We start from the raw sequence: 26,321 nt of genomic DNA on the forward strand, positions 1-26,321 counted from the left end.
TGCAATGGCTGTAAGTGTAAAAAATGGTCATAAGTCACTTTTTTCAGTGCCTCTGAACAGTTATTAAATGAACTGTTGTAAGTCGAGGACTACCTGTATAGATTTACTTCCCTGCGGGTACTAATCAACTACACATCATAAGATCAAATTGGCTTTGTTGATATTAGTTATAATCTTCCTCCTTTTCTTAGTTCCCCAGACACATAAGTATTTTTCATTCCATTTCTTAATTCATGCTCTGTCATTACTCCTTATCTTTTAATTTACACTGTTTTATACAGCACAGTTGGCATTAGATCAACCATAGACATTAGTCTCCTTCACTCTTTATGATTGGCTCAATGAAGGTTTTCCCATAATGCTTTTTTGTAAGATGGAGTTGATTGCCAGTTTTAGTTGAAGCTGTACCATGTGTAGTTTTCCCTGCTTAACAATAAGAACGGGAATGGTCAGTCTGGGCACACATTGGCCAAAATGTCACTTGTGCAATCAAAGCCCAGCATGCTCGTAGTTTCATGCTAGGTAAATTTTAACAGTAGCAAGTTTTATCATAAACTACCGTAATTCCCCAAAAATAAGACCCTGTCTTATATTTTTTTTGAACCCTAAAATAAGCGCTTGGCCTTATTGCCATGCGCTCAAAAGCCTGATTGGGCTTATTATCAGGGGATGTCTTATTTTGGGGGAAACAGGGTAGGCTATCAGAGTTTATTGTTTGGTGGAGGGTTTCAGTTAAAAATCCACATCAGGAGTAAAGGATAATTTTAGTATTTTAATTACTAGACCCTTCAAATCTAGAATTAATCTAATTCTAATCTAATCTTAGCATCACTCTTAGTTGACATTTTGTTGCAACTTTTTTTGGCAAAAAAACCCTATTTCATAATTTATTTTTATGCTACTTCTATAATTTATGCTAGTTCTTATCTTTGATAAAACATGTAAAACAGAAAATACTCAAGCAAGATTAGAAAAATCATCAGAGACAACTTCTGGAAATAAAAAGTGATTCTTCCTTCTTCTCACCTTGCATCATGTCTGACTTACTCAATAGGTTCTCTGATCTTCCAGGGAGTCTGTTTGAGAGGATTGGGAGGTTGCCAAGGGCAGGACAGGGAGCCAAGTTCTACCAATTACTTTATATAAGGTTTTCTGTAGGAAATAAATCCAGTTGATTTTAGTTAAATTTACTCCTAAATAAATGCAAAGTTGTATATTATTTTTGTAGTGTTAAATCTAATTGTGTGCAGAACTGCATAATTAATTTATTATCAAACGCAGTCCTCGCTTAACCACAACTGGGACTGGAATCATTGTGAAATGTGACTATTTGCATGACTGCTTTGTTCAATTACTGCACTCCAGGCTGTGGTCTTTAAGTGATTGCATGGTTCATTAAACAGACTGTATGCCTCTGGCAGAGGGAGACTCTAGGACGCTCAGGAGCTGAAAATCTTACCCACTGAAATCCTGAGGGAGAGACACTCATGTGCAGCCTGTGCCAAGTCCGTCCGTCCCCCCTCCCAGTCACCCGTGTTCTTTATGTAACTGTGCTGCCTCACTTCTCGAGCTGAAACAATTGCTTGGATTTTGTCTTCCTCTCATCTCTATGGATTGGTTGAAAAAACTGCCTCTCAAAGGACTTCAGCTCTTTTCCATCACAGAAGGGAATTCCTTCCATGAGGTGCAGAAACTAAACTTAAATCATTCAAAAGGATATCAGTTCCCCTCCACGTGTAAAAAGGAATGTTTTCGGTGGGATGCAGGAATGGAGTCTGATCTTTAGGAATTTGGTTTCTTCACCCCACTGAATGAGTTCAGCTTCCCTCAGCCAGCCTCCATAGACGAAAGAGAATCCTCTAGACAAATGGTAGAGAAGATTGTAAATGGCAATCATATGATTGCAGGGCGCTTACCATCTTAAGTGTGAAGGTTGCTAAGCACTCAGATCGCACTCATGTGACTTGGGGAGAAAGATGGTGCAACCTTTTACCATGGCCTATAAAGCATCGTTTCCTAGACCAACATAAGTTTGAACTTCATTAAACAATCAATCATAAATTCAAGACTATTTCTATGTAAATGAAGATGTTCTAATATAACATAAAATAATAACTAATAAATATCTGTTTATTGTTTTTATAATAAATATTTTTTATTTGTTACATGTGAATGATGATGATCATGATAATTACAGATAACTAAATGACCATGGAATCTGGTGCAGAGAACCAACAGAGTGGAGATGCAGCTGTTACAGAGGCAGAAAATCAACAGATGACTGTTCAGGCACAACCACAAATTGCAACATTGGCCCAGGTACAGATTTGTACAGACTGATTTATTTTCCAGCTGTGGGATCTGCAACATTTTGGGTTTGATGAACAAATTGGAAATTTTGAGATATTTTTGTGGCATTTTCAAAGGAGACCATTTACAAAATTACTGCCATAGTGAAATGACACATTTTAAAGCACTGAAGTAATTTTAAATACATTATATATATCTTTTTTAGAATAAGTGGGAAATAGTATCATCTGTTCAAGATTTTTTAAAAAAAATATTTTAAACAATTTACAGTAATAAGTCAATTGTAGAACTTAAAACTCTTAAAATAATAAAGTCCCTTTTTAGATCTTTTCGGGAAAGAATTAAGGATATTTTAAGCTTAAAATGTCCAACATAAAATGTCCTGCATAAATCTGAGAATGTTTTAACTTGTAATGTTTTATGCATCTGTGTGAAGCATGAATGTACCAAAATACAATCTGCCAATCTATGTAGTCCCTACATAGTTCTATTCTTTTCCAGCTATGTAGGCATATTTCAGATTAAAGCTGTCACCGTTTTATTTGATGCTAAGAGGTAGTTTTGGAAATAAAAATAAGCAATGAGGCTAGCAATTTGCTTTACAGAATACCTGCATTTTTTAAAAAAAAGTCAGGTACAATAAGAAATCTGCTAGTTGCCCTGTAGTGTTTAATGCCACACTGTAGATTCAAGAAATAGCCTTGGCAGCAGCTATTAAGTTAATTTTGTGGTCAAATGATTGTCCAATTAAATTTTGTGGCAAACCTCCCATTCAGAGTAAAAAGCAAAAAAAACCAACTTATTTTTTTAAATATTTAGAATTGTAATACTGTATTTTATTTTAAACAATTAAAGGCTTTTAAAATCCTATTAATTGCAGTAAGTCAAACACAGCCTTTCAATATACTGTGAGTAGACAAAAAATAATTGTTCTCTTAATAGTTGTATCAACCAGGACAATATTTACGTATATAAATTTGCCAATATAAATAATGTAAGCGGTAACAGATTGGACTAGCAAGGAATAGAAGGAAAATTTAGAGTGGGAAAATGCAGAGAGTATTATATACAGCTGCTAGACTTACTATACCTTCTGTTAGAGAAATAATCTGATTCCAATAACCATTACTACCGTGTTTCCCCGAAAAAAAGACACGGTCTTTTCCCCCCTCCAGAAGAGGCATTAGGTCTTATTTTCGGGGATGTCTTCCACTCTCACCTCGTGACAATGGCGCTAACAGCCCCGCCCAGCAGGAGCCGCTGCTGGCCCACTTCTGTGGCCTCTTACTGCTGCTTGTGCGCAGCGCCCACCAGCCTCCATTTTGCCATCAGAGGCCTTCAGGAAATGCAGCTGAGAAACGAGCTCTGGATTGATGTGCACAGCACCCCCCCGGCCTCTGATTTGCCCGTGAAACAGAGACCAGGAGGTGCCCTGCACGTCAATCTGGAGCTCGTTTCTTGACTGCAGAGCTTTCCCTGAAGGTCTCTGACAGTGAAACGGAAGCTAGGGGGCGCTGCGCGCATCAATCCGGAGCTCATTTCTCGGTTGCAGAGACCTTTCCTGAAGGCCTCTGATGGTGAAATGGAGGCCAGGGTGTGTTGCGCATGTCAATCCGGAGCTCATTTCTTGGCTACAGAGGCCTTTCCTGAAGGCTTCTGACGGTGAAACAGAGGCGGGGGGGTGACACACACAAGCGGCAGCAAGCGGCTACAGAAGAAGTGGGCTGGCAAGGTGAGGTAGGTGTCGGGGTGTGGGAGGCCTGGCTGCAAATTTCCAAAGGTAAGTGGGTGCAGGGCACATGGGGCAGCTCCACCCCCCATCCCCACCCTAGCTTGATTTTTACCTGTGCAACTTGCCCCACCACGTGCAGCCAGGTGCAACAGAGTGGGCAGGGCCTTAACTAGGGTTTATTTTGGATGCATGAGTAAGAAAATCAAGCTAGGGCTTATTTTCGGGATAGGTCTTTTTATTTTCATGGAAAGATGGTAGTATTCGTTTTCATAGCACTTTATATGATCATCCTTTTTTTCTTCCCACTGAGTATGGTTAGCAAATGGTTCAAATGTAAGAATAGTAAATTGTTCAAAAGTACATTGCACAATCTAATAGTGAAGACTTACATGCAAAATATAGTGGATTTTTAGGGATTTGAAAGTAAAATATTCACTGGTTGCAATTAGTTTGAAAAAATTAGTACAATGTCTGCACGAAGCAAGAGTATATTCACCTCCTTAGATGTTTCTTTCTGAGGAATAACTAAAATGATGACTTCTGATTCATCATGAACAATATGCACATTCACAGTTCTTGCAGGACTCTGCAGCATGTCACAAATAGGTAGTAATTTTTTGCATATAGTAAGTTTCATAATTTTGTAGTTCTAGCTACATAAAGTTAATGATATTAATTACAGCTAAGGAAAGCCAATATAACTGATTGTAGGTACATATTTCCAGATTTCTTGCAAAAGCTTATCATTGCTAATTTTATCCAGGTCGTTCAAATATTGCATCCAAATATCTCTGCTTAACAAAATCTGGCTGTATAACTAGAATAGAATTTTAATTTAGGAACTTTGCTGACTCCCAGTGATACATTCAGTGTCTCAGGGAATGGCTAAGTGCACACAAGCATTTACATGTCTACAAAAACCTTTGTATATAGACAAATTCTCTCAGTGTAGGAAATGTTATTCCTGATCTGGAGATAAATCAAGACTACTAAGGAGAGGAAACATAGCTGTCTCCCTTCTTCCCCAGTGATATCATTGCAGCTGATTTTAACAATGGAGAATTTTGAATTTAGCCAGGTACTGTTGGTAGAAGCAAGGGTTGATCCAAGACAGGTAGCTGGTGAGATCTGGGAACCTGTGACAAGCCACACAAGAGCCATTTAAGAGTTGCAAATGGTCTGCCGACTGGGGGGGTCTCCTATCCTTACGCTGACATTAAATGTTTTTAAAATAATGTGTCACACTCTTTCATTAGGTATCCATGCCTGCAGCTCATGCAACATCTTCTGCTCCCACTGTGACCTTAGTGCAATTGCCTAATGGACAGACAGTTCAAGTCCATGGTGTTATTCAAGCTGCACAGCCATCAGTTATTCAGTCTCCACAAGTCCAGACAGTTCAGGTAAATTTTAAATTACTGTATATTGAGCTACATTAGGTCATATATACCTATGTTGTACAAATTTAATTTTATAAATGTGAGTTCTAAACAACGCCCTATGGTACGCCTCTATTATTATTCCACAGATAATCCATACCGCTTAAGTTTAATTATTATTTTGTCTTAAATTTGAATTGTGACTTCCCTGGTATAAGAATATATACTGTACACACTGGTAAGGGTAAAAAGTTACTTTAGAATGTGCTCAGATGGGACTTGAAAGCTTCATTGCTAAAATGGTTTCTCTCTGTCAAAGTTTATCTTGGTAAAGTTTTCTTTCTGATTCAGGTTTAAACAACTAAGAACAAGGTTGTGTCCCATCTTCATTTTATACACAAAACGTTCACTGGAAGAAATAACAGGTTGAAAATATTTATGATAGAATATGAAGTCCATCAAAAGAAAGTTGTACAGATAGTCCTTGAGTTACGAATGTAATGTAACCTGCCCATTCCATTCGTAACCTGAGGATTCGTGGGAGTGTATCTCATATTTTGAACACAATCACTCCCTCCTTTCACCCCCGCATTTGCTAATCAAATGCAAGGCTCGTTAAGTGCACATGAGGTATTTTGGGGTGGGGAAGGCAATGGGGTGGGGGCTAGTAATAAAACAGCCTACCTTCTTCAGACCACCCAAGGCCTCCCCTGACCCACTGAAATACCTCATGCTCCCTGCAATTGCTTCTCCACCCCCCAGCCCCCACCCCATCCTGTCATGTCACCTTGTGAAAGTCTCTTTCCAGCATGTATGTTTCTTTGCCTGCGAGTGGCGAGAGCAGGTTGCGCATGCCCTGCTTGGCTTCTCTGATTACCGAGCCTGCTTCAGGAGTGGCAGGCAGCTTCAGTGAGTCTCCTCCAAAGACTTCCAGGTTCCGTGCGTAAAAATGTTTGCACAAAGTTAGGCTTTGGGGCAGTGAACTTCCGTTGCTCCAAGCCCCTCATTAGCATGCAACCGCTTTTCCCACGGAGACTGGAACTTCCCGTGGGATGTCTGGCACCCATTCTCTGCAAAGGCAGATGAGTGCCTGAACTCGCACAAGACTATGCACCCCAGAAGTTTCCAATCTTCGTCTGGGTGAAAAGTGTTTGAGCGACACTAGGAGGATTGGAAATGGAGCGAAAAACTGCGTTTTCAGGCAGTTCGTTGCGTTTCCAAACCCCCCCACCCCCCCGGCCGCTCAAATACTTATCACCTTGACAGAGACTGCACTTTGTCTATATGTAAATTTCAGAAACTTTCATTAATTTAAGTAAAGGTAAAGGTTCCCCTCGCACATACGTGCTAGTCGTTCACGACTTTAGGAGGCGGTGCTCATCTCCATTTCAAAGCCGAAGAGCCAATGCTATCCGAAGACGTCTCCATGGTCATGTGGCCAGCATGACTGAACATCAAAGGCACACGGAACGCTGTTACCTTCCCACCAAAGGTGGTCCCTATTTTTCTACTTGAATTTTTTACATGCTTTCAAACTGCTAGGTTGGCAGAAGCTGGGACAAGTAACGGGAGCTCACTCCGTTACGCGGCACTAGGGATTCGACCGCTGAACTGCCAACCTTTCGATCGACAAGCTCAGCATCTTAGCCACTGAGTCACTGCAACTCTTTTTTTAAATAAATGATACCCTGCTTAATATGCAATCTCTGTTTTCCTAATCCTGCAAACATTCATACATAAAAGATGATTTTATGATTTTCAAATAGTACCTTGTTAATAATGTTTAAAATCATAAAATTACTATGCTCTTATATCTAGATCTCCACTATTGCAGAAAGTGAAGATTCACAGGAATCTGTGGACAGTGTCACCGACTCCCAGAAACGAAGGGAAATTCTTTCTAGGCGACCTTCCTACAGGTATGAATGTAATATTGTAATGCCTGCATTCAGTAGGTCAACATATGAAAAATTTGCTGCATGTTCCAGTCTATTATTAGAATGTAGTAGCAGGCAAATCTGGAGTATGTATCATGACTGGGCAGCATGGGCTATAATTGGACTGTAAGATCTACCATTCAGTTCTGTCTTACACAGCATGTATATGCTGCTAGGTCTCATATGAGGAAAATACTATGGTAGGATGATTGGTTACTTTATTATTTATTTATTTATTTATTTATTTATTTATTTATTTATTTATTTATTTATTATATTTCTATACCGCCTTTCTCCCGTAGGACTCAAGGCGGTGTACAGTCAAGAAAAACATAGACACACAAACACCACAAGATTGCTAATTAAAATTGCCACTTAGTTTGGTCAATTAAATAATTAAATAATAAACTTTAATCAGTCCTTTGCAAGCAAAGTGGGAAAACATAAATTTGTAACATTTATATTTAAAGGCATAGATTCATTCTTCTGTTTATTAATATGTATGATGCTTTCTTTAGAGTAGTCTCCCATTTGGAGAAGTAATGATTAGGAATCTTGTTTGTGCATGAAACAATCAGTCAGATTAATTGTAAAGTGTTAACAGTGTTATTTGCTGTATTATTTCAAGCACACTATTTGTAAGTGAAAGTTTCACAAAAGTTTTTATTGAGAACCAGTGATCACCAAAGAATCAGATTACTGAAGCCAGTTTTGTCCAGTTGTGTAAGAAATATTATTTATTTTAACTGATAAATACCCAGAAGAGATACTAAATGCCCTTTCTCAGTTTACATCAGATTTTCCTTATGCTTTTTTAGAATGCAGGCATACTAAAATCAGATAAGTTGTTTTTCATTTTATTGTAATAAAATTCAGTCAAAGATTTTAATTGCTGTGAAATGAGTGGAATGGAAAATTTATAGAAGGGAGCCAAGTGTGTTGATTCTCCATTGAGTTCCTGGAACGTTTAAATTTTCACAAGTAACAGGAAGTAAGTGTTAGAGCTGAGGAAGTTTAGGATTCAGTCTAAGCTTGTGTTCTGACAGCAAATCCTTGATAGTGACAGTTTCCCCACAACCACCGCACTAGCAAATTTTTATCAATAGCTGGAAAATGCTATTCAGTTTCCAAATTCTATTCTTTAGACAACATAAAATGCCCTCAACTTTTTAATTCTCTTAATTACTTGCTCACAGCTCTGATTAATCTTACTTGTCTTTATGTTTACCACTCTCATATTTTAACCACTTTCACTGGAAATATTGTAGCTCCATAGCGATTTTAACTTTGGTATCATAGTTTCATAGTTTATTCCCTTCAGTTTTTACTTTCTAACCTGCTTACTTAAAGTCATATTCTTAGTTCTTATTACAAGTTCAGTAAGTATTTCTCTAATCATGAAATCTTATGACTTGACAATATATATAATTATGGTTCATTGCACAGTCAGCAAGATGTTCAGAGTGGATATGGCATTTTTATCACCTATTCAGTCCTTCCCAAGGGCCTGGGATAGGCAGATGTTTATGTTTATGGTGAGTGCTCGAGGTATTGTCGCAGGCTGGAAGCTTTTTTTGAGTAAAGCCGCCTTTTGCAATTGACTGGTGGTGAATCAATACGGATGGTGTTCAAGTGGTGCTCGTTATTGGGATTGCACCCCAAGGACCTATTACTGATGGTATTACTTTTCTTTTCTTTTCTTTTGCCACAGTCATTCTATTTTTATTTGCAGGTCTTTGTATTTTGTTATTTCTCCATTTCCTTCTCTTCTATTTCACTGTCTCCAGATCACTGCCACATCCACTATCCAGACTTTTTGTCTTTCTTATCGACAGTTATTAAATCTGGGGTGTTATGTGGCAGACACCTGTCTGTTTGAATTCTAAAATTCCAAAGCATTTTAGCTTCTTCGTTTTCTATTACTTTCTGTATTTTATGTTCCACCAGTTCTTATTTTTACACAACTGGTAATTTTTGCAAAACTTCCAATCCAGTGTTGTTGCTACTTTGTAATGCCATTGTTTGTAGTCTATGAGATCTTGCTGTAGCTAACGAGGTGGTCCACTGTTTCTTCAGTCTCTTTGCAGAAGAAACACTTGCTGTCTGTTACTGTTTTCCCAGCAATAGACAGCAAGTGTTCTACCTTTATGTGCATTTGTCCTTAAGGTTTGGTCTTGTGCAGCCAGAATTAGGCTCTCTGTCCCTTTCTTCAACTTTCCTGTTCTGGAGAAACTGGAAGTGTCGCAGTGAGACTGGCTGGAAATTAGTGGGCTCCGATGAGCCCGGCAAAAATCCAGCCAGACAAACTGTTGTTGGGGGGGGGGGTCTTCGGACCGGAACTGTCTTGTAGGGATGGTGAAGAAGGAGAGGTGCCTCGGACGACCAAGAGGAACAGGCAAGTTCCTCATAAGGTCAGAGGCAGTTCTTCAATCAGACGGCGGGGGCAGCAGCCGTTAAAAACAGCCACTTTGAAGCTGGGGCAACTGGAATAAGATTTTGTGCAGGAACGGTGTTTGGACGGAGTACTGGTACCGGGTGAGTGATTGGCCAACTCACAGGTAAAAAAGGAATTAAAAAAAAAAAAACTCTAAAAGATCCTGGTGAGGAAACGAGCGGCTAATTGGCACTTGCGAATTTTAATGGAGGGAGAAGAACAAAATTTTAGACAAAAACTTGTCTTAAAAAAAAACTTTCCTGTTCTTAGCCATTGCCAGGTCTTGTAATATATTGGCAATGTAATATTTTATCTTCCCATGCCACTTTTCTATTCTTCATTTGGTCCTTCTTATAAGGCATTTTGGTCTCTTCAGTATTCAGTAAGCCTTACTGGTATATTATTGTTGTTGTTGTTGTTGTTGTTATTATTATTATTAGTTAATCTTTAGTGAGATTCACAGCCTTTGAGGCTGGTTAATAGCTCAGCAGCTCGAGTCCTAACCAAGGACCTAGGAACTGTTAAGGTATCGTCGGAGGATGTAAGCTGTTCCGAGTAAGGTGGTTTTTTGTAGAGTCAAAATGTTCAAGTCCGGCAAATTTAGAATTTCTAAATAGCGGGGTAGCCCTTTGGGTATTGCTCCAAGGGCTCCAATTATTATCAGTATTATTATTATTATTATTATTATTATTAGTAGTAGTAGTAGTAGTAGTAGTAGTAGTAGTACCATAGTAGTAGTACTGCTACTATGACTAAAAAGAGACCCTTAAGCACAATATAATACATGGGTGTCAAACTCAAGGCCCAGGGGCTAGAACCGGCCTGCAAGGTGCTTAGATCTGGCCCATGGGGCCGCCCTGGAAACAGCAAAGGACCGGCCTAGGGTGCCTCTGCCAGGAAAATGGAGCTCAGGAGGGCCTCATGCAGCTCTCATGAGCTCCGTTTTCGCTGGCAGAGGGTTGCAGGAGGCCGTTGTAACCAAAAACGGAGCTCAGGAACCCGTTTTCATTGGTAGAGCGCTTGGGCCACCACAGGCGCCACATGATTGGCGTCATGCTGACCACGCCCACCCCAGCCCTCCAAGATCAAACACAACCCTGATTTGGCCCTCAATGAAATCGAGTTTGACATTCCTGATCTAGTAGAATCTTAACATATTTATAGTATGATTACTTTTAATATATAATGCAGTGTTCTGGTTATTCTATCTCAGTAATAGACAGTAATTCAGAATTCGGTAATATAGAATTGTGAGAAGTACAGAATAAAAGTATATAAGTACTAGAAAGGTGGGATGAGAGGGGAGAGAAGTACAGTAAAAATTGCTCTGAGTAGTTGATTTGGAAGACAAAGTTTTTAGTTTATCATAGTACATAATATGTTTTTAAATTTCAGGGCTATTCACAACTCAGGGATAAGAGGACAGGTATATTATAGATTATTATCTTTGATTCGGAGGCAGCATATATCTGAATTCTTGCAAGAGCAGAAGTACAATTGCTTTCATGCTAAACTTCCAAGAAATTTATAGTTGACCATGATTAGGTTGGATTCATAATACTCTCAGGTTTCTCTACATGTTACATGTATTGTAAGATTATTATAAACCTGGTAGCTACTGGATTGGTTAAGATTTCTCCAACATTATTTCTTTTTAGGAAAATATTGAATGATTTGTCCTCAGATGCCCCAGGAGTGCCAAGGATTGAAGAAGAAAAATCTGAAGAGGAAGCAACAGCACCTGCTATTACTACTGTCACCGTGCCAACTCCAATTTATCAAACAAGCAGTGGGCAATACAGTACGTGATCTCTGTTTCTTATACAATAGTAGAAAAGGAAAAGTGTATAAAGTCTTAATTAAACATCAAAAATGCATCTAGTATCCAAATTATAATTTCCCCTCTGAAAAATGCTTGGAGCTCGATATTTGTCACTTTTGGATTTTGAAATTGTGTCACATTTGATACAATACATGACAACATACCAAAGGATTATGAGAACCAAAGAGAAATGTTTGTGCAGTCATGCTGTTACTTAACAATATACCCAGTGATTGCTGGCAAAACAAAACATTTGTTATTAAACAAACCAATAGCGTACAAATGTGGCACATCAGCAAAGGAGCAGGGCAAATGAAACTTAGTTAAGCATTGTTATACAGGTGTTTTGTTTTTGATTAAAGATATCTTAGAAAATTAACATGCCTGTGCCTTCTAGTCCCATTCTTAACACTATGGATATAGTTCAATCCCATTACTTTCCCAGCAGGTATTTCACTGCCCAGTAGTGGGTTTCTACCAGTTCGCCCGGTTCGGGCAAACTGGTAGGGGCAGCGGCGGAAGGCTCCGCCCAGATGCCATCATGGATGCTCTGCGCATGCACAGAAGGTTCTGCGCATGCACAGAAGCGCCACGCGCGAGCGAAGCAAGCACACACACACACGCTTACAGTTCTGAACCGGTAGCAAAGGTAAGTGGAACCCACTACTGTCACTGCACACTTCACTGTAAAGGATAAAATAATCTTCACCTATTCATATATGACCTTGGCTTTAAGGACCAATTTACACCATCAGTTGAAGTGAAAAGTTTCCAGGCAGTAAAATATTGCATTTCATTTATATTGAGAATGATTATAATATATAATTGTTTGCTCAAAATAGTTACTGCATGAAAGCATGATTTATGTCCTAGTTTTATCTCATGACAGAAGCATTGCCATGTGAAATCACCATGTTCACTGATCAAGGCTGGGAGGGTGGATGAAGGACATAGAGTTTTATGATTATTATTTGCTCTGGTCCCCAGTGTGGTCCTGATTTTCTTTTAGGGACTGGTGTTGCTGATATCCATCATCAATATGGCAATGCTGTGCATGCAGGTATTGTCTGCATGAATGGATTGGTGTATATGTGGTGGAACTGAGGAACTGATGCTGGTAGCATTGAATGAGGGATCATGTGTGAATGGTATTCTTGTTGCAGTCTGAGTGAGGTGTAGCAGACTGAAGAGCTTCATGAAAGTGGATACAGAAATAAGTACAGAAAAAAAATAAGAACAGTAATTGTATGTGAAGAGCAAAAGAAACTATAACACAGAGGCAACAGAGGAGAGCAACTGATGAAGGATGAAACTGATAAAAAGATGTAAGAAGAACAAAATATATGATAGAGGGGAAACAATAGTTTATTTATTTTATTTATTAATATCCTATCTTTATTTTTTGTACAAATAACTCAAGATGGCAAAAATAACCAACACATCTTCCCCCTCCTATTTTTCTCACAACAGCAATCCTGTGAGAGGGGTTGGGCTGAGAGAGAGTAACTGGACCAAGGTCACCCAAGTGGCTTTCATAGCTAAGATGGGAACTGAAAGTCTCCCACTTTCTAGCCGAGTGCCTTAACCACCAGACCATTGGAATGTATAGAGTTTGGTTATCAGAAACAAATTGCTAATTTTTATTACTTTTATTAATCATTAGCAAAAAATTATCAGTTTTTTTTAACAAATTACATATATTTTTCATTACCAAAAACCAAAGAGTCACACAATAAATGGATATTGTTATTAAATGCTAGTATCTGGATTGATTGATTGATTGAATTAGAAAACAAATTGTAATCTTTAAAAAAATCACATCTTGCAAAATGCATATAATAAATTACACTTTCCTACATGATGAACAAAATTCAATATCTCTTCAGAAGTACATTAGTACATTCTTTTAATGATTTTGGGGGTGGGGAATGCTTCAGCTGTTCTGCCATAACAGGTATAAGAAAAACATGCCATTGACAAAATAGTTTTCAGCATTGCATTGTGTGGTGATTTATTTATCACTTATCAAAATTGCTGCATCAAGATAACATCTGTGTTAATAGCTGTAATGAATAAAATATATTCAGAGTCATAATGTAATCACAGGAAACGGCATAACATTAAATGTATTAAACAACCTTATTTCCAGATTATTTACAATGTTCCTAATATCTGAATTGCTTACCTGCTTTTGCCTGTTTCCAGTTGCTATCACCCAGGGAGGTGCAATCCAGTTAGCAAACAATGGCACGGATGGAGTCCAGGGCCTGCAGACTCTAACTATGACCAATGCAGCTGCAACCCAGCCGGGTACCACCATTTTACAGTATGCACAGACTACTGATGGACAACAAATTCTGGTACCCAGCAACCAAGTAGTGGTACAAGGTAGGATAAGGACATTCTTAAAGATTGACTCAAGATTGATGCTTTATTTATTTATTTATTGAATCGTTCATTCTTTTATTTATGAAATTGTTAAAGTGCTAGTTATTAGAACAGGAGAGGCTTTTCTTCCTGTTCTTCAAATAAAATCTGTTGGGATATGAGGAATAGCACTGAAACAAGCAAGAGCTATAAGCATACACATTTTTTTCTGACACAAATATGTGAACTTAAGGGAGAACAGAAATGCAAACATAACACACACATATACGGAAATAAATTCAGAATTTATTGGAGGCCATTCCTGGTAAAGAGGTTAGAAAGAATTCCAGAGGCCATGCTCTGCATGCCTTTGCTACCTCGTTTCTTACAATTTTCTGTCCCTTTTAAGTAGACAGTTCAGGAATGGGATAGATAATTTCTACTAGCAATTTATATTGATATCTTGCATAATAGGGTTGAAATTAGAAATGGGTTTATGTGAAACTAGCCCAAGATTTCATTTGGGCTATTTCACATTGCCTCCTTCTAAACTCTTAGCAAATAATCTCTTTAATCTTTCCGTTAAAGTTTTATTTCAGATTTCCCCCAAATTCTCTTTAGCTTTATTAGTAGCAACAGTTTTTGGAGCAGTTTTATACTATCAGAACGATAGGTTATTATTGCAATTAGAAATAGGAGATATGAGACCTGCCTCAGCTTGAACCTCTAATTAAGAACGATCCTTAACTCCCATTTGTTGAGAAATGTATAGTTTACTAGAAGTCAAGTGAACTACAGTAATGCGTAGACAGAACTGAAAATCATGCACCAAAATTCCCAAGTCTTCTTTCACTTAGTTGCCTCCCATCACTGGCCCCTCATGACTAATCACATTCAAACAAGATGTTTTCAGAATGGTTGAGTTTCTGCAAGTTTAATATAATAATGGATTGTTCATGGAAATGTTAAGATTAGCTTATTTCTTTGGGCCACTAGTTAATGGGGCTTTTTTTAGAGTTAACAGATACAAGGTCAATCTGATTGATAAGAGATTAGGTTTCTATATTTGAGATATTTTTAAAAGAACTGTGATGTAAAATAGTAGTATAATAAATAGCAAATATAGATCAGAAAGTTTATAATTATTTGTAGACCCACTGTGCAAGGGAGGGAATCTATTATATTTATTTGAGCTATATTTGTCAATATTCAACCAGTGTAGACAATGTATGTTTAATGTTGATTCTATATATGTTGTGCACACAATTTTTTTCTTTTTGTTGTGTTTGTAATTTGGTCCGGGATTGTCTTTCTGTTTTTGTACTTTTTAATACCCTATCTTTAAAATAAATATCATTTATTAAAAAGAAAAAAATTAAAAGAATGAGACATCAGAGGCAGAAACCACAATTTTATAAAATATGGATGGATCTTATGGTTTACCATTAGAGCAGTAGACTATAATATGATGATAGTTTATATATATGGTAAATTAATGCATTTATAGTACCTTTCTATTTACATCTTAGTAGGTTTTTTTTTCTCTGTGCATCTGGGATTTATATTATTTTGGTCATTTGATAATGCTTGTTAATCATAGTTAATCATAGTACAATAAAATCTAATTCTATTATATGATTCCAGTAAATTATTCAGGTTGAGTTGAACATATTTGTTGAGTTACAAAAGATATGTAAATCAGGAACATATGGGAGATAGGAAAGGAAACCTTAGGAGAAAACATGTGGGAAATGTAAAGGCAGGAAAAAAGTAGAATCTTGATAGTAGATACATTGTGAGGGAAAGAGATAAAGAACAAGAGCAATGGTTGTGGGAGAAGGAGTTGGAGAGAGAGAAGAGATACATAAGATTGGGTAAAAGAAGCCCCCCAAAAAGCGGTAGTCAGATTAAAATATCCTTTGAATCTCAAAGATGATTTGGGCAGAAAATAGGAACAGGGAGGGGGGAGACATTCTTTTAAGTAGTTTCAGAAGGAAAGTGATCAGGGAACAAAGTAACTAAGAAAGAGGGATAGGAGACAGAAGTCAAAGAGGATATTCAATGCAAAAAGAAATGCTTGAGAATTGTACATTATTTCTATAAATACAGAACAGCAGAAACTTTGTATTTTTGCAGTGAGAGTTGCAGTCAACCATGCCAGTTACATTAATGGAAGAAGAGAACTGCCAATTAGTGTTTTTAAAAAATCAAATGTTTTTAAGAATTGCCTAGTACTGTCAAATGTAACATTTTGTAATTCTTTCTAGCTGCTTCAGGAGATGTTCAGACCTACCAAATTCGCACAGCACCCACAAGCACCATTGCACCTGGTGTCGTCATGGCATCTTCCCCAGCTCTTCCCACTCAACCAGCAGAAGAAGCAGCACGAAAAAGAGAAGTCCGTCTAATGAAGAACAGGTTTGTATACAATTCAGCAATAGCCAAAAATATTTTTACAGGTAGTCCTTGACTTACAACCACAATTGAGCCCACATTTTTGTTACTAAGAGAGACAATTGTTAAGTGACTTTTGCCCCTTTTTATGGGGCTTTCTGCCACATTTGTTAAGTGATTCACTGCAGTTGATAAATTACTACCACGGTTGTTAAGTGAATCTGGTTTCCCTATTGACTTTGCTTGTCAGAAGGTCACAAAGGTGATGACATAAGTCCCCAGAACACTGCTGACATATTAAATATGAGCTAGTTGCTAAGCATCTGAATTTTGATCATGTGACAATGGGGGTGCTGCAACAGTTGTAAGTATGAAAAAGAGTCATAAGTCACTTTTTTCAGTGCCGTTGTAACTTCAAACAGTCACTAAATGAATGGTTGTAAGTGAAGGACTACCTGTATTTGAAAAGCAGACCAACAGCTTTCTTTACTCCCATTCTAAAGAAAGTTTTATTATATAAGATGGAATTGATGGTACGAAAAACAATTCGTTTATCTGAAAACCATGCATAACTGGGAAGGAGATTTGCAATTCCCTTGTTGCATTGCAGTGGGTAGTAAGAGCCAGAAAGTTTAGGACAAGTATTTTTTCTTTGGTCACGGCTCAGAATTAATCTTGTTAATAGTCAGAACCATATCATTTGCAAAGCAACTATGCAATATCAACTAGAAATAAATCATTTCAAGCAAGACAGCAGAATGATTCTTACTTCAGTCAACTTATATGATTTGATAAATCCAATTATAGTATATCAACCAAAACCATAGATTATTCTTTTAATATTTGTTCAGTGCAAAGTTGCGTAGTCAGTGTGCAACGTATAGCTCCTTAGATGTTCTAGTCATACATGGCTCCTGTTATTTGAAAACTAATGTAATTCTTAATTGTGCATCCTCCCTTTAGTGTATTGTCTGAAGAAGGAACTCATATTTTTATTGTTATTGTTTGGAATATGCCAGAAGAAACAAACAATTGGGGTTTTCTATAGCACATTCTTATAAACAAGCAGAGTTGGAGCATTTTTAATTTGTTATATAAACCCTCTTGCTGGGGAAAAAAAGCAAATACTGCATGTGACAGCACTTTGTTAGTGATCATTAAATCATGTCTTACCTTGTTATATTATGCAACTGGCTCAATAAATTATTCAATACCTCAAAAGAGCCCTTAGGCTAAGCAGTGGTGACTTACTAGCAGGAGAGAGGAAAAAACAGCCACTCTTAATTAATTAATACTACTTTTACATTAATATTACTTAGTTTTTAGGTTCCTTTCAAAGATAAAAAATATGTGAGATGTAAAAATATTAAAGTATTAAAGAAATTGCTAACAGTAATGAAAACTGTCATGCAATAATGTTTTATTTCACTCCTCTCAGACCAAGTGATTTATAATTTTGAAGCATTTCTGAGACAGTAACCTATGAGCATTTATTTTAGATAACTTTTAGGCAGATTTACTATTAGATAAAAATATAGAAAATGAGCAACTTATTGCAAGAGAAAAATGAGAAGATGACATTTTTCCCTTTAATATAATTGAGACTGTAATTTTAATCTTATCAAAGGATAAAACCATTGAACATACAGTGGGGCAAAAAAGTATTTATTCAGCCACCAATTGTGCAAGTTCTCCCACTTAAAAAGATGAAAGAGGCCTGTAATTGTCATCATAGGTAGACCTCAACTATGAGAGACAAAATGAGAAAACAAATCCAGACAATCACATTGTCTGATTTGGAAAGAATTTATTTGCAAATTATGTGGAAAATAAGTATTTGGTCACCTACAAACAAGCAAGATTTTTGGCTCTCACAGACCTGTAACTTCTTCTTTAAGAGGCTCCTCTGTCCTTCACTCATTGCCTGTATTAATGGCACCTGTTTGAACTTGTTATCAGTATAAAAGACACCTGTCCACAACCTCAAACAGTCACACTCCAAACTCCACTATGGTGAAGATCAAAGAGCTGTCGAAGGACACCAGAAACAAAATTGTAGACCTGCACCAGGCTGGGAAGACTGAATCTGCAATAGGCAGGCAGCTTGGTGTGAAGAAATCAACTGTGGGAGCAATAATTAGAAAATGGAAGACATACAAGACCACTGATAATCTCCCTCGATCTGGGGCTCCACGCAAGATCTCACCCATGGGGTCAGTGATGTTTTGGGGCTGTCGCTGGGCAACACGGACTTTCAACTCCCTCCAAAGGTTTTCTATAGGGTTGAGATCTGGAGACTGGCTAGGCCACTCCAGGACCTTGAAATGCTTCTTACGAAGCCACTCCTTCGTTGCCCGGGTGGTGTGTTTGGGATCATTGTCATGCTGAAAGACCCAGTCACGTTTCATCTTCAATGCCCTTGCTGATGGAAGGAGGTTTGCACTCAAAATCTCACGATACATGGCCCCATTCTCTCCTGTACACGGATCAGTCGTCCTGGTCCCTTTGCAGAGAAACAGCCCCAAGCATGATGTTGCCACCCCCATGCTTCACAGTAGGTATGGTATTCTTTGGATGCAACGCAGCATTCTCTCTCCTCCAAACACGACGAGTTGTGTTTCTATCAAACAGTTCTGCTTTGGTTTCATCTGACATATGACATTCTCCCAATTGTCTTCTGGATCATCCAAATGCTCTCTAGCAAACTTCAGACAGGCCTGGACATGTACTGGCTTAAGCAGGGGGACACGTTTGGCACTGCAGGATCTGAGTCCCTGGCGGCGTAGTGTGTTACTGATGGTAGCCTTTGTTACATTGATCCCAGCTCTCTGCAGGTCATTCACTAGGTCCCCCCCGTGTGGTTCTGGGATTTTTGCTCACCATTCTTGTGATCATTTTGACCCCACGGGGTGAGATCTTGCGTGGAGCCCCAGATTGAGGGAGATTATCAGTGGTCTTGTATGTCTTCCATTTTCTAATTATTGCTCCCAAAGTTGATTTCTTCAAGCTGCTTGCCTATTGCAGATTCAGTCTTCTCAGCCTGGTGCAGGTCTACAATTTTGTTTCTGGTGTCCTTCGACAGCTCTTTGGTCTTCACCATAGTGGAGTTTGGAGTGTGACTGTTTGAGGTTGTGGACAGGTGTCTTTTATACTGATAACAAGTTCAGACAGGTGCCATTAATACAGGTAATGAGTGAAGGACAGAGGAGCCTCTTAAAGAAGAAGTTACAGGTCTGAGAGAGCCAGAAATCTTGCTTGTTTGTAGGTGACCAAATACTTATTTTCCACCATAATTTGCAAATAAATTCTTTCCAAATCAGACAATGTGATTGTCTGGATTTGTTTTCTCATTTTGTCTCTCATAGTTGAGGTCTACCTATGATGACAATTACAGGCCTCTCTCATCTTTTTAAGTGGGAGAACTTGCACAATTGGTGGCTGAATAAATACTTTTTTGCCCCACTGTATATGGATGGGAAGGAGAACTGTTTGCTCTAGCTCTAAAATTACTATATTATTGAAGTTAAAATCAGCTATGAATGTTGAAAATTGTCCTGAGTCTGAATATTTTCTTTTATTTTGCTTACAGGGAAGCAGCACGCGAGTGCCGCAGGAAGAAAAAAGAATACGTTAAATGTCTAGAAAACAGAGTAGCTGTCCTTGAAAACCAAAACAAGACATTAATTGAAGAATTAAAAGCACTTAAGGACCTCTATTGCCACAAATCAGATTAATTTTAATTCCCCATTTTTTATTTCTTAATGGGGGAAAAGACTGGTTTGGTGATAGCCAAACAGACAAAATGAACTTTTTATTTTCTAAGCATTTTTTTCTTTTTTCTACATACACAACTGTCGGAAAGCAACTAAGGAATTTGATTCATCTGTGCTTGGCATTAAACTGTGAATGTTGCACATCTGCCTTCACTTCTTCCCCTTCTGAAATTGATTTCATCACAGTACACCCTGATTCTGAAGAAAAAAGCAAACTTCCTCTTCAAGAAATAATAATCTTCATTTGTGAAGTTACAAGAATTGGAGGTTTCTTACAATAATTTCAAGAGTCAGCATAATCTCATCTGAATGCCTTAGCGAGAGTAACCCTGGACTTTTGCCCTGAAATACTCAATGGGCCACATATATGACCAAGGTATGATGTACTGAGGTGGCTGTGGTTGCCAGGTTATTGCATAATTTCAAATATACGTTAGCAGTTGTACAGTTAACTTCTATATGGTGGGATAATGCCAAAGGAGGTGCATTTCAGGTATACTATACCATAGAGGAATAGGAGTGAGCTGAAGAAATTAAGGAAGAGGCAAGTGGGACAATTATGAACCCAATCCAATTTTTGTACAACAACAAAAAACCCACTTATTTTCTATAATGTTTTAATAAGCTTTATGTAGCCAGACTTCAGAATTCAAATGACAACTATCACTTTATATGGTTGGGATGTGAACTGGTAGGAAGCAATAGTGTACTATATGTTTAAGATGGGAACATAATAATACATTCACTACTATTTCCTTTTTCTGTATCCAAAAGCAAGATTATCCAAGGTGACAATTAGAAGCATAGTTAGCATAATGCACATTTTGGGAAAAGAAAACTTACAGCTGTCCTAATTGTATCATGCAAGTAATAATTTTGAAACTTTGCCTCTCAAAACTTTTGACTTTTCTGTTTTGCTTAAAACCTCCTTTGATATATCTTTAAAAAGAAGTACATTCATTCTCTGTTGCATCATCTGCATGTATAGTGTGGATATGATAAAGATTTTTTTTTGCTAAAATCCTACCTAGTGTATATTCAGATGCTATTACATTTATCCACTGGACACATTTATCAAACACATTTAATGCAGTCTACAATTCATTTAAGCTGACTAATATCAATAGGCCTCCCCGTAATTTAAGATTCTAATTATATATATAAAATTGCCATATACAAAGATTTTAATCAGATTTTGCAGAAGCAAATAAAAGAATCTGACAGCCATGAGCATAGTAAATCTTTTGAAGCCATTAGAATTTTTTTGGTGAAAAAAACATATCCTGGAGTTCATTGAAGCTGAGGATTCATTAGGGTCAGAATGAGATTGCATGGAGACAATTGTCTAAGGGCAGTCATTATTTCAATGTGTATGTATGTATACACACACACACACACACAAGCTATTAAAATAAACTTAAATGGTAGCTGTTCTGAAAGATAAAATACCAGGGTGTATTAGGGAGAAATTATTGGGTGCATTTAACAATGTGATGATATATAGGGATTACTTCATTTTTAAAAGCATTTTTCCGTAAAAAAATATTTTTTATATAGGAACAGATAAACTTTTTCTTCGTTTATATAGTAAGTCAAAACCAATTCTGCATTTGGAAAAGATAAATGTTCCACTCTCCTTTTAATTTGCTAGACAGACTTGCTTATCCTCCTCCTGGCATAAAAAATAGATACCTGAACATCTGTGTAAGTAATTTATATATGGATTGTGATCTTTCATAAATTGGCTGGAACAGAATGAAAGCATATAAATTAATAATTAAGTGCTACTATTCTGAAAATTTCGTTCTCTGTATCTTTAAAAAACAAGTACTTTGGTCTAGCAAAGTTTGAGAATATATGCTATAGAGAGCTGAAATCCACAATTTGTAGCTGCATTGTGAAATTTCCCTGAAAATATGGTAGAATCATGAATTCACTGATTATGCAGAAGTCATTTTTGTAACACTGTTGTCATGGTATGTGATATCTTTTTGTTTGGATAATTTTGAAAAAGTATCTCATAAAGCTGGCCGTTTTGGGATCACATAAATGGGTTAACTTGTATAAAAATTATGCAATAATGTAAGATTTATTTTAAAGACTTAAATACTGGAAAAGCAACCACCATAACTCTCTCCACTATTTTGACACCATTTGTAATTATTGGGTATGATTGTATTTTAGCAGATAAGCCACCAGCTGAGCGGGCTATTTGGGGCCGGGGTAGATAAATAGCCTTTACAGCTTTTATAAGTGCTCTATGAAAGAGGCTAAATCTCGATCACTTGTAGTATCACAGGATCTATTGTACTGGTTCTATAGTAAATATAAAATTTACATTCTGAGATTTTTCACCAGCAATAACACAACATTTCAGTTCACTTTATTTATCCTGTACTGAGTTACTTAGGCATCTGGCATTCCATATATACTTTGAATTATGTTTTAATTATCCCGAGTATAGAGCAGGTTGGTTCCAATATGTGTTTTGCAAGTAACAGCCAAAATGAACAGGGGAATAGTACTGAAAAACCAACCCTCAGTTTGTATATTACTAATTTATTGAGTTAATAAATTTATTGAATAGTTAGTCTCTGTTATACACTTGGCCCCTTTGCTGCATAACAAAAATTTTGTTGAGTTTATTGACAGATTTAACTAAAACAACTGGCATAGAAAGGGCTAGCTCCATTATACTCATCATACATAGAATTGATTTCAAGTACAGTTTCTATATTTTACAAAAGAAAAAAAAACATTATTCAGGCAGTACAAATATTGCCTGAGGTGTTCTTCTAAAAGATATTCTTGGAAAGGTTTATGTATAAAGTATGTACATATATAAAATATATATACACAGTATATAATCTATAGCTCTGAGAGCTTTTAAGTCAGGAATGCTGAATATTATAGTATATTGAGGTCAGAAAAAATAGTATGTATGTGTGCAGATACATGCTTATTGTTTCTTCTCTCTTCCACCCCTCACTCACCCCCCAAATTTTGAGCTATATTATTCTGGCGCTTATTGATATGTTGTACTGTTGTTTACTTACCCATTTTCAATTACTTTATTTCACTGCAGTTTGTATTTGTTATGATGGTGAATTATGAAGTGATAGCAACTGTTTAAAATTCCTCTTGTTCCCAAGTTCTTCACTTTGTGCTTTGTCTGTTGGGCAGCTATTCATTTAAGACAAAACAATTGGAAAACATTTGGGTTATATGGAGGGAACAAAAGAGAAAAATGGTTGCTCAATATGTTATTTGCATAATTTTACCCTACACTTGAGTAATGGAAAGCATTGTAACAAGAATTTGAAAGCATACTTAAGCTCAGATACGTTTGGTAATTGCAGAGTACCGGTATGTCTGTTCTGGAATTTACCGTGTTCTATAAAACTAAGCAATTATAAAATTGCATAATGACAACTATATAATTTTATAAAAGAGGAGAGCTTTCATCATAATTATAACTAAGAACTGAAATACATGATCAGCAGATACATGTTTTATTATAGATATGTACCACTTGAGATGCTTCAGGGATGAATGTTTGCTCATGCACATTAAAAAAAAACCTAGCATGTTAAATGAGAAAGATGCTTTCTACTTCTGATATCAGTTTTGATATGTGGAAATATTCTTTTTACACAAAGATGCAAGTGTTCATTTTTCCACTTACAGCCTGCAGAGGAGTGGCTCAGTAGCAGATACATCTGAGTGTATTAATGTAACTTTAATGTGCTCCTGCTTATGGTGGGCTTAATATCTCTATGCTTGGATATTGTTACTCAATGGACTCTCATGATAATCCTAAGAGACAGCTGTTTTTTTAGAGGCATCTGCACAAGGCAATACCAAAGATTGAGAACTCAAGTTAAGGGGATTCCAATAAGAAAGGCTAATATTTAATTGTTAGAATATTTGAAAGAGAAAGAAATTCTAGGGAATGAGCAATAGATATATATTTTTAAAAGCACAATATTTCCCAGTGCCAATTGAGATGAGATTGTATTAGTTACCACATGTAGTGTTTATAACATTCTTTGGGATTTCTTATGTTGTACAAATCCATGTTTGCAGATGTTATGCCTATTGATATATGTACCTGAGCACCCAAAGAGTTCTGAATATTTTGAGAAGCACAGCCACTTTGGGACTGTTAAATAACGAAATGGTGCTGAACTTTAGCAATCTACAGCTTTGTAGTGACAATTTTCATTTTGAATATAGCATAAACATGGTCAATAATTAGAATTGAATTATAAATATTGCAATCTCACATATTTTTTTTTAAAAAAAATGCAACTGTAGCCCAAAACAAGTAATATAAGTACAAGTATATTTTGGTATTGCAGGTACTGGTTCCTACTAGCCATTTCAAGCCTTTTAAAAATTTGTCTCTACAGTTAGTAGTTCTTGGGATTAATTCAGGATTGTTATTATGAATATTATAGGTTGTTACAAATCTTTTTGCATCCACTTGCCCACTTTCTCAGGGTTACTGTATATTTTAACATTGCTACTCTGTAGCATAGTTATATATAATTTATTTCTGCAATGCTAAATTATAAACAATGTGTCAGCAGTTTATCTCAGTACTATGTTTCAGAATATATGGCTGAAAAAAACCTCAAGGATTTTTGGAATTGTAGTGCATTCTCAGTGACAGCATTTTAACATAATTGAGATGTGTTTACATGTGATTTCTTTTAAACCCACAATGAACCCAGGGCACTTCAACACTCTTATGTATCTGTGGAGTCTCCTCACTTGAATGCCATCTATTAATTGACCTGTTGATCATGTAACAAATAAAATGTTGGTGCATGCCTAAGTGTTTCAAAACAAGTATTTGCTGTACTTACACGGGAGTATTCTATCACATTGTTACCTGAGTCTCAGACTTAGCCAGATGCATTACTGACATTCTGAAAAATGAGCTTCAAGAATAAAACAAGCTGGTTGTAATAACAAATTCATAACAAAAACGAAAGGATAATTTTGAAATGCTTTCTATAAGTTGTACGTTATCCAAGTGCCACGCCATTTTTGGGTCATGGGGTTATTTGTGAAACAATAAATGAAACATTAGCGCTTTAATTCCATTTAAGATTTTACTATTCAAGTATGCTTCATGCTCTAATTTGAGAAGCACCAAGGAAAGGGAAAGTTGTGCAACTTCTGATCAATTTATTCTTGTTCTGTTTGGATCTCAGGTTCACATGAACGTGAACTTTCTTTAGAATATTATGGGAGGAACAGCTGTGCTAGTTTTATTTAATAAAATTTATTCTCCCTGTAACTGATTCTTTATCCAAAACAATCAGCAAAAAAACAGGGTACTGAACTTTTTAAAATGTTTTTATTGCAAATTAAATTACTAGGCAGAGAAATACAAACTAGAAATGGATTAAGTTAAATTGAGAATTCCTTATTATTTTGAAATATCCCAGTTTTAATTTTGTAATTTATCCAGTTGTATTTTGTTTTTTGTTTTTTTAATGTACTGGGTTATACTGCATTTTATTAACATTATGTACATACTAACTGCTTTGTGTTTCAGAAGCTAGTAATTGCTTTGTATATTAAAGTGATATTTGTGAATTTGTGAAATACTGTCATAAAGTGCTTTTTTCTTACTGTAAAGTTTGTGGTATAAACTGTCATAAAACTCTTTTTACACATCTATGTGCAGATACATAAACCTGCTTTTAAAATCTTTTTGAAGTCTCTCTTTTCAGATGGGATAATATATTTAAATGGAATCACTTCCCCTACGTTTGTCAATTAGTCAGTTGAGACTAAAATTTGAAAAGATTAAGCATGTATTTCTTCAAGCAGGAATGCAAAAATGCAATTGGCACAGACCATGTGCAAAGCTCCAAATGTTTTGCTCTTATTTGGCTATTTCATAATTGCATCTTTACTCCCTGTCTTCTTTCACTAACATGATTTGCCACCCTGTCCTTTCCCTGCCACACTGCTGCCCTTTCTTGTATAAACCATTCTTTCCATGCCACATTTCACCTCCTTCCTTTTGACTTCTTGCCACATTTATTTGAATTTGCATATATTTTGAGTGTATGAGTGCATGTATATGTCTGTTTAGCTTTTTTAAAATGTAATATAATAGCCCTCAGAAATGTATAATCTCAACCTGTTGGAAT

General features: G+C 36.7%; 1 protein-coding gene across 3 annotated transcripts in view; it reads left to right on the top strand.

Moving 5' to 3' along the window:
• The window catches only part of CREB1 (cAMP responsive element binding protein 1), a 43,159-nt gene extending 17,392 nt beyond the window's left edge, over nucleotides 1-25,767 (top strand). Inside the window, exons 2-9 of one of the 3 annotated variants that reach the window (XM_060688136.2) lie at nucleotides 2,198-2,319; nucleotides 5,299-5,445; nucleotides 7,240-7,340; nucleotides 11,451-11,593; nucleotides 12,624-12,674; nucleotides 13,820-14,002; nucleotides 16,249-16,399; nucleotides 19,965-21,947. In XM_060688136.2, coding sequence (XP_060544119.1) covers nucleotides 2,206-2,319; nucleotides 5,299-5,445; nucleotides 7,240-7,340; nucleotides 11,451-11,593; nucleotides 12,624-12,674; nucleotides 13,820-14,002; nucleotides 16,249-16,399; nucleotides 19,965-20,109 — 1,035 coding nt within the window. In that variant the 5' untranslated portion in view covers nucleotides 2,198-2,205 and the 3' untranslated portion in view covers nucleotides 20,110-21,947. Of the gene's footprint in view, nucleotides 1-2,197; nucleotides 2,320-5,298; nucleotides 5,446-7,239; nucleotides 7,341-11,450; nucleotides 11,594-12,623; nucleotides 12,675-13,819; nucleotides 14,003-16,248; nucleotides 16,400-19,964 lie in introns of all 3 variants that reach the window. The other 2 variants (XM_060688138.2, XM_087882147.1) reach the window with 2 other exon arrangements.
• The last annotated feature ends 554 nt before the right edge of the window (nucleotides 25,768-26,321 follow it).

Source organism: Pantherophis guttatus, chromosome 1 (assembly GCF_059756535.1).
Source record: "Pantherophis guttatus breed Tessera chromosome 1, ASM5975653v1, whole genome shotgun sequence".
Classification (NCBI taxonomy): domain Eukaryota; kingdom Metazoa; phylum Chordata; class Lepidosauria; order Squamata; family Colubridae; genus Pantherophis; species Pantherophis guttatus.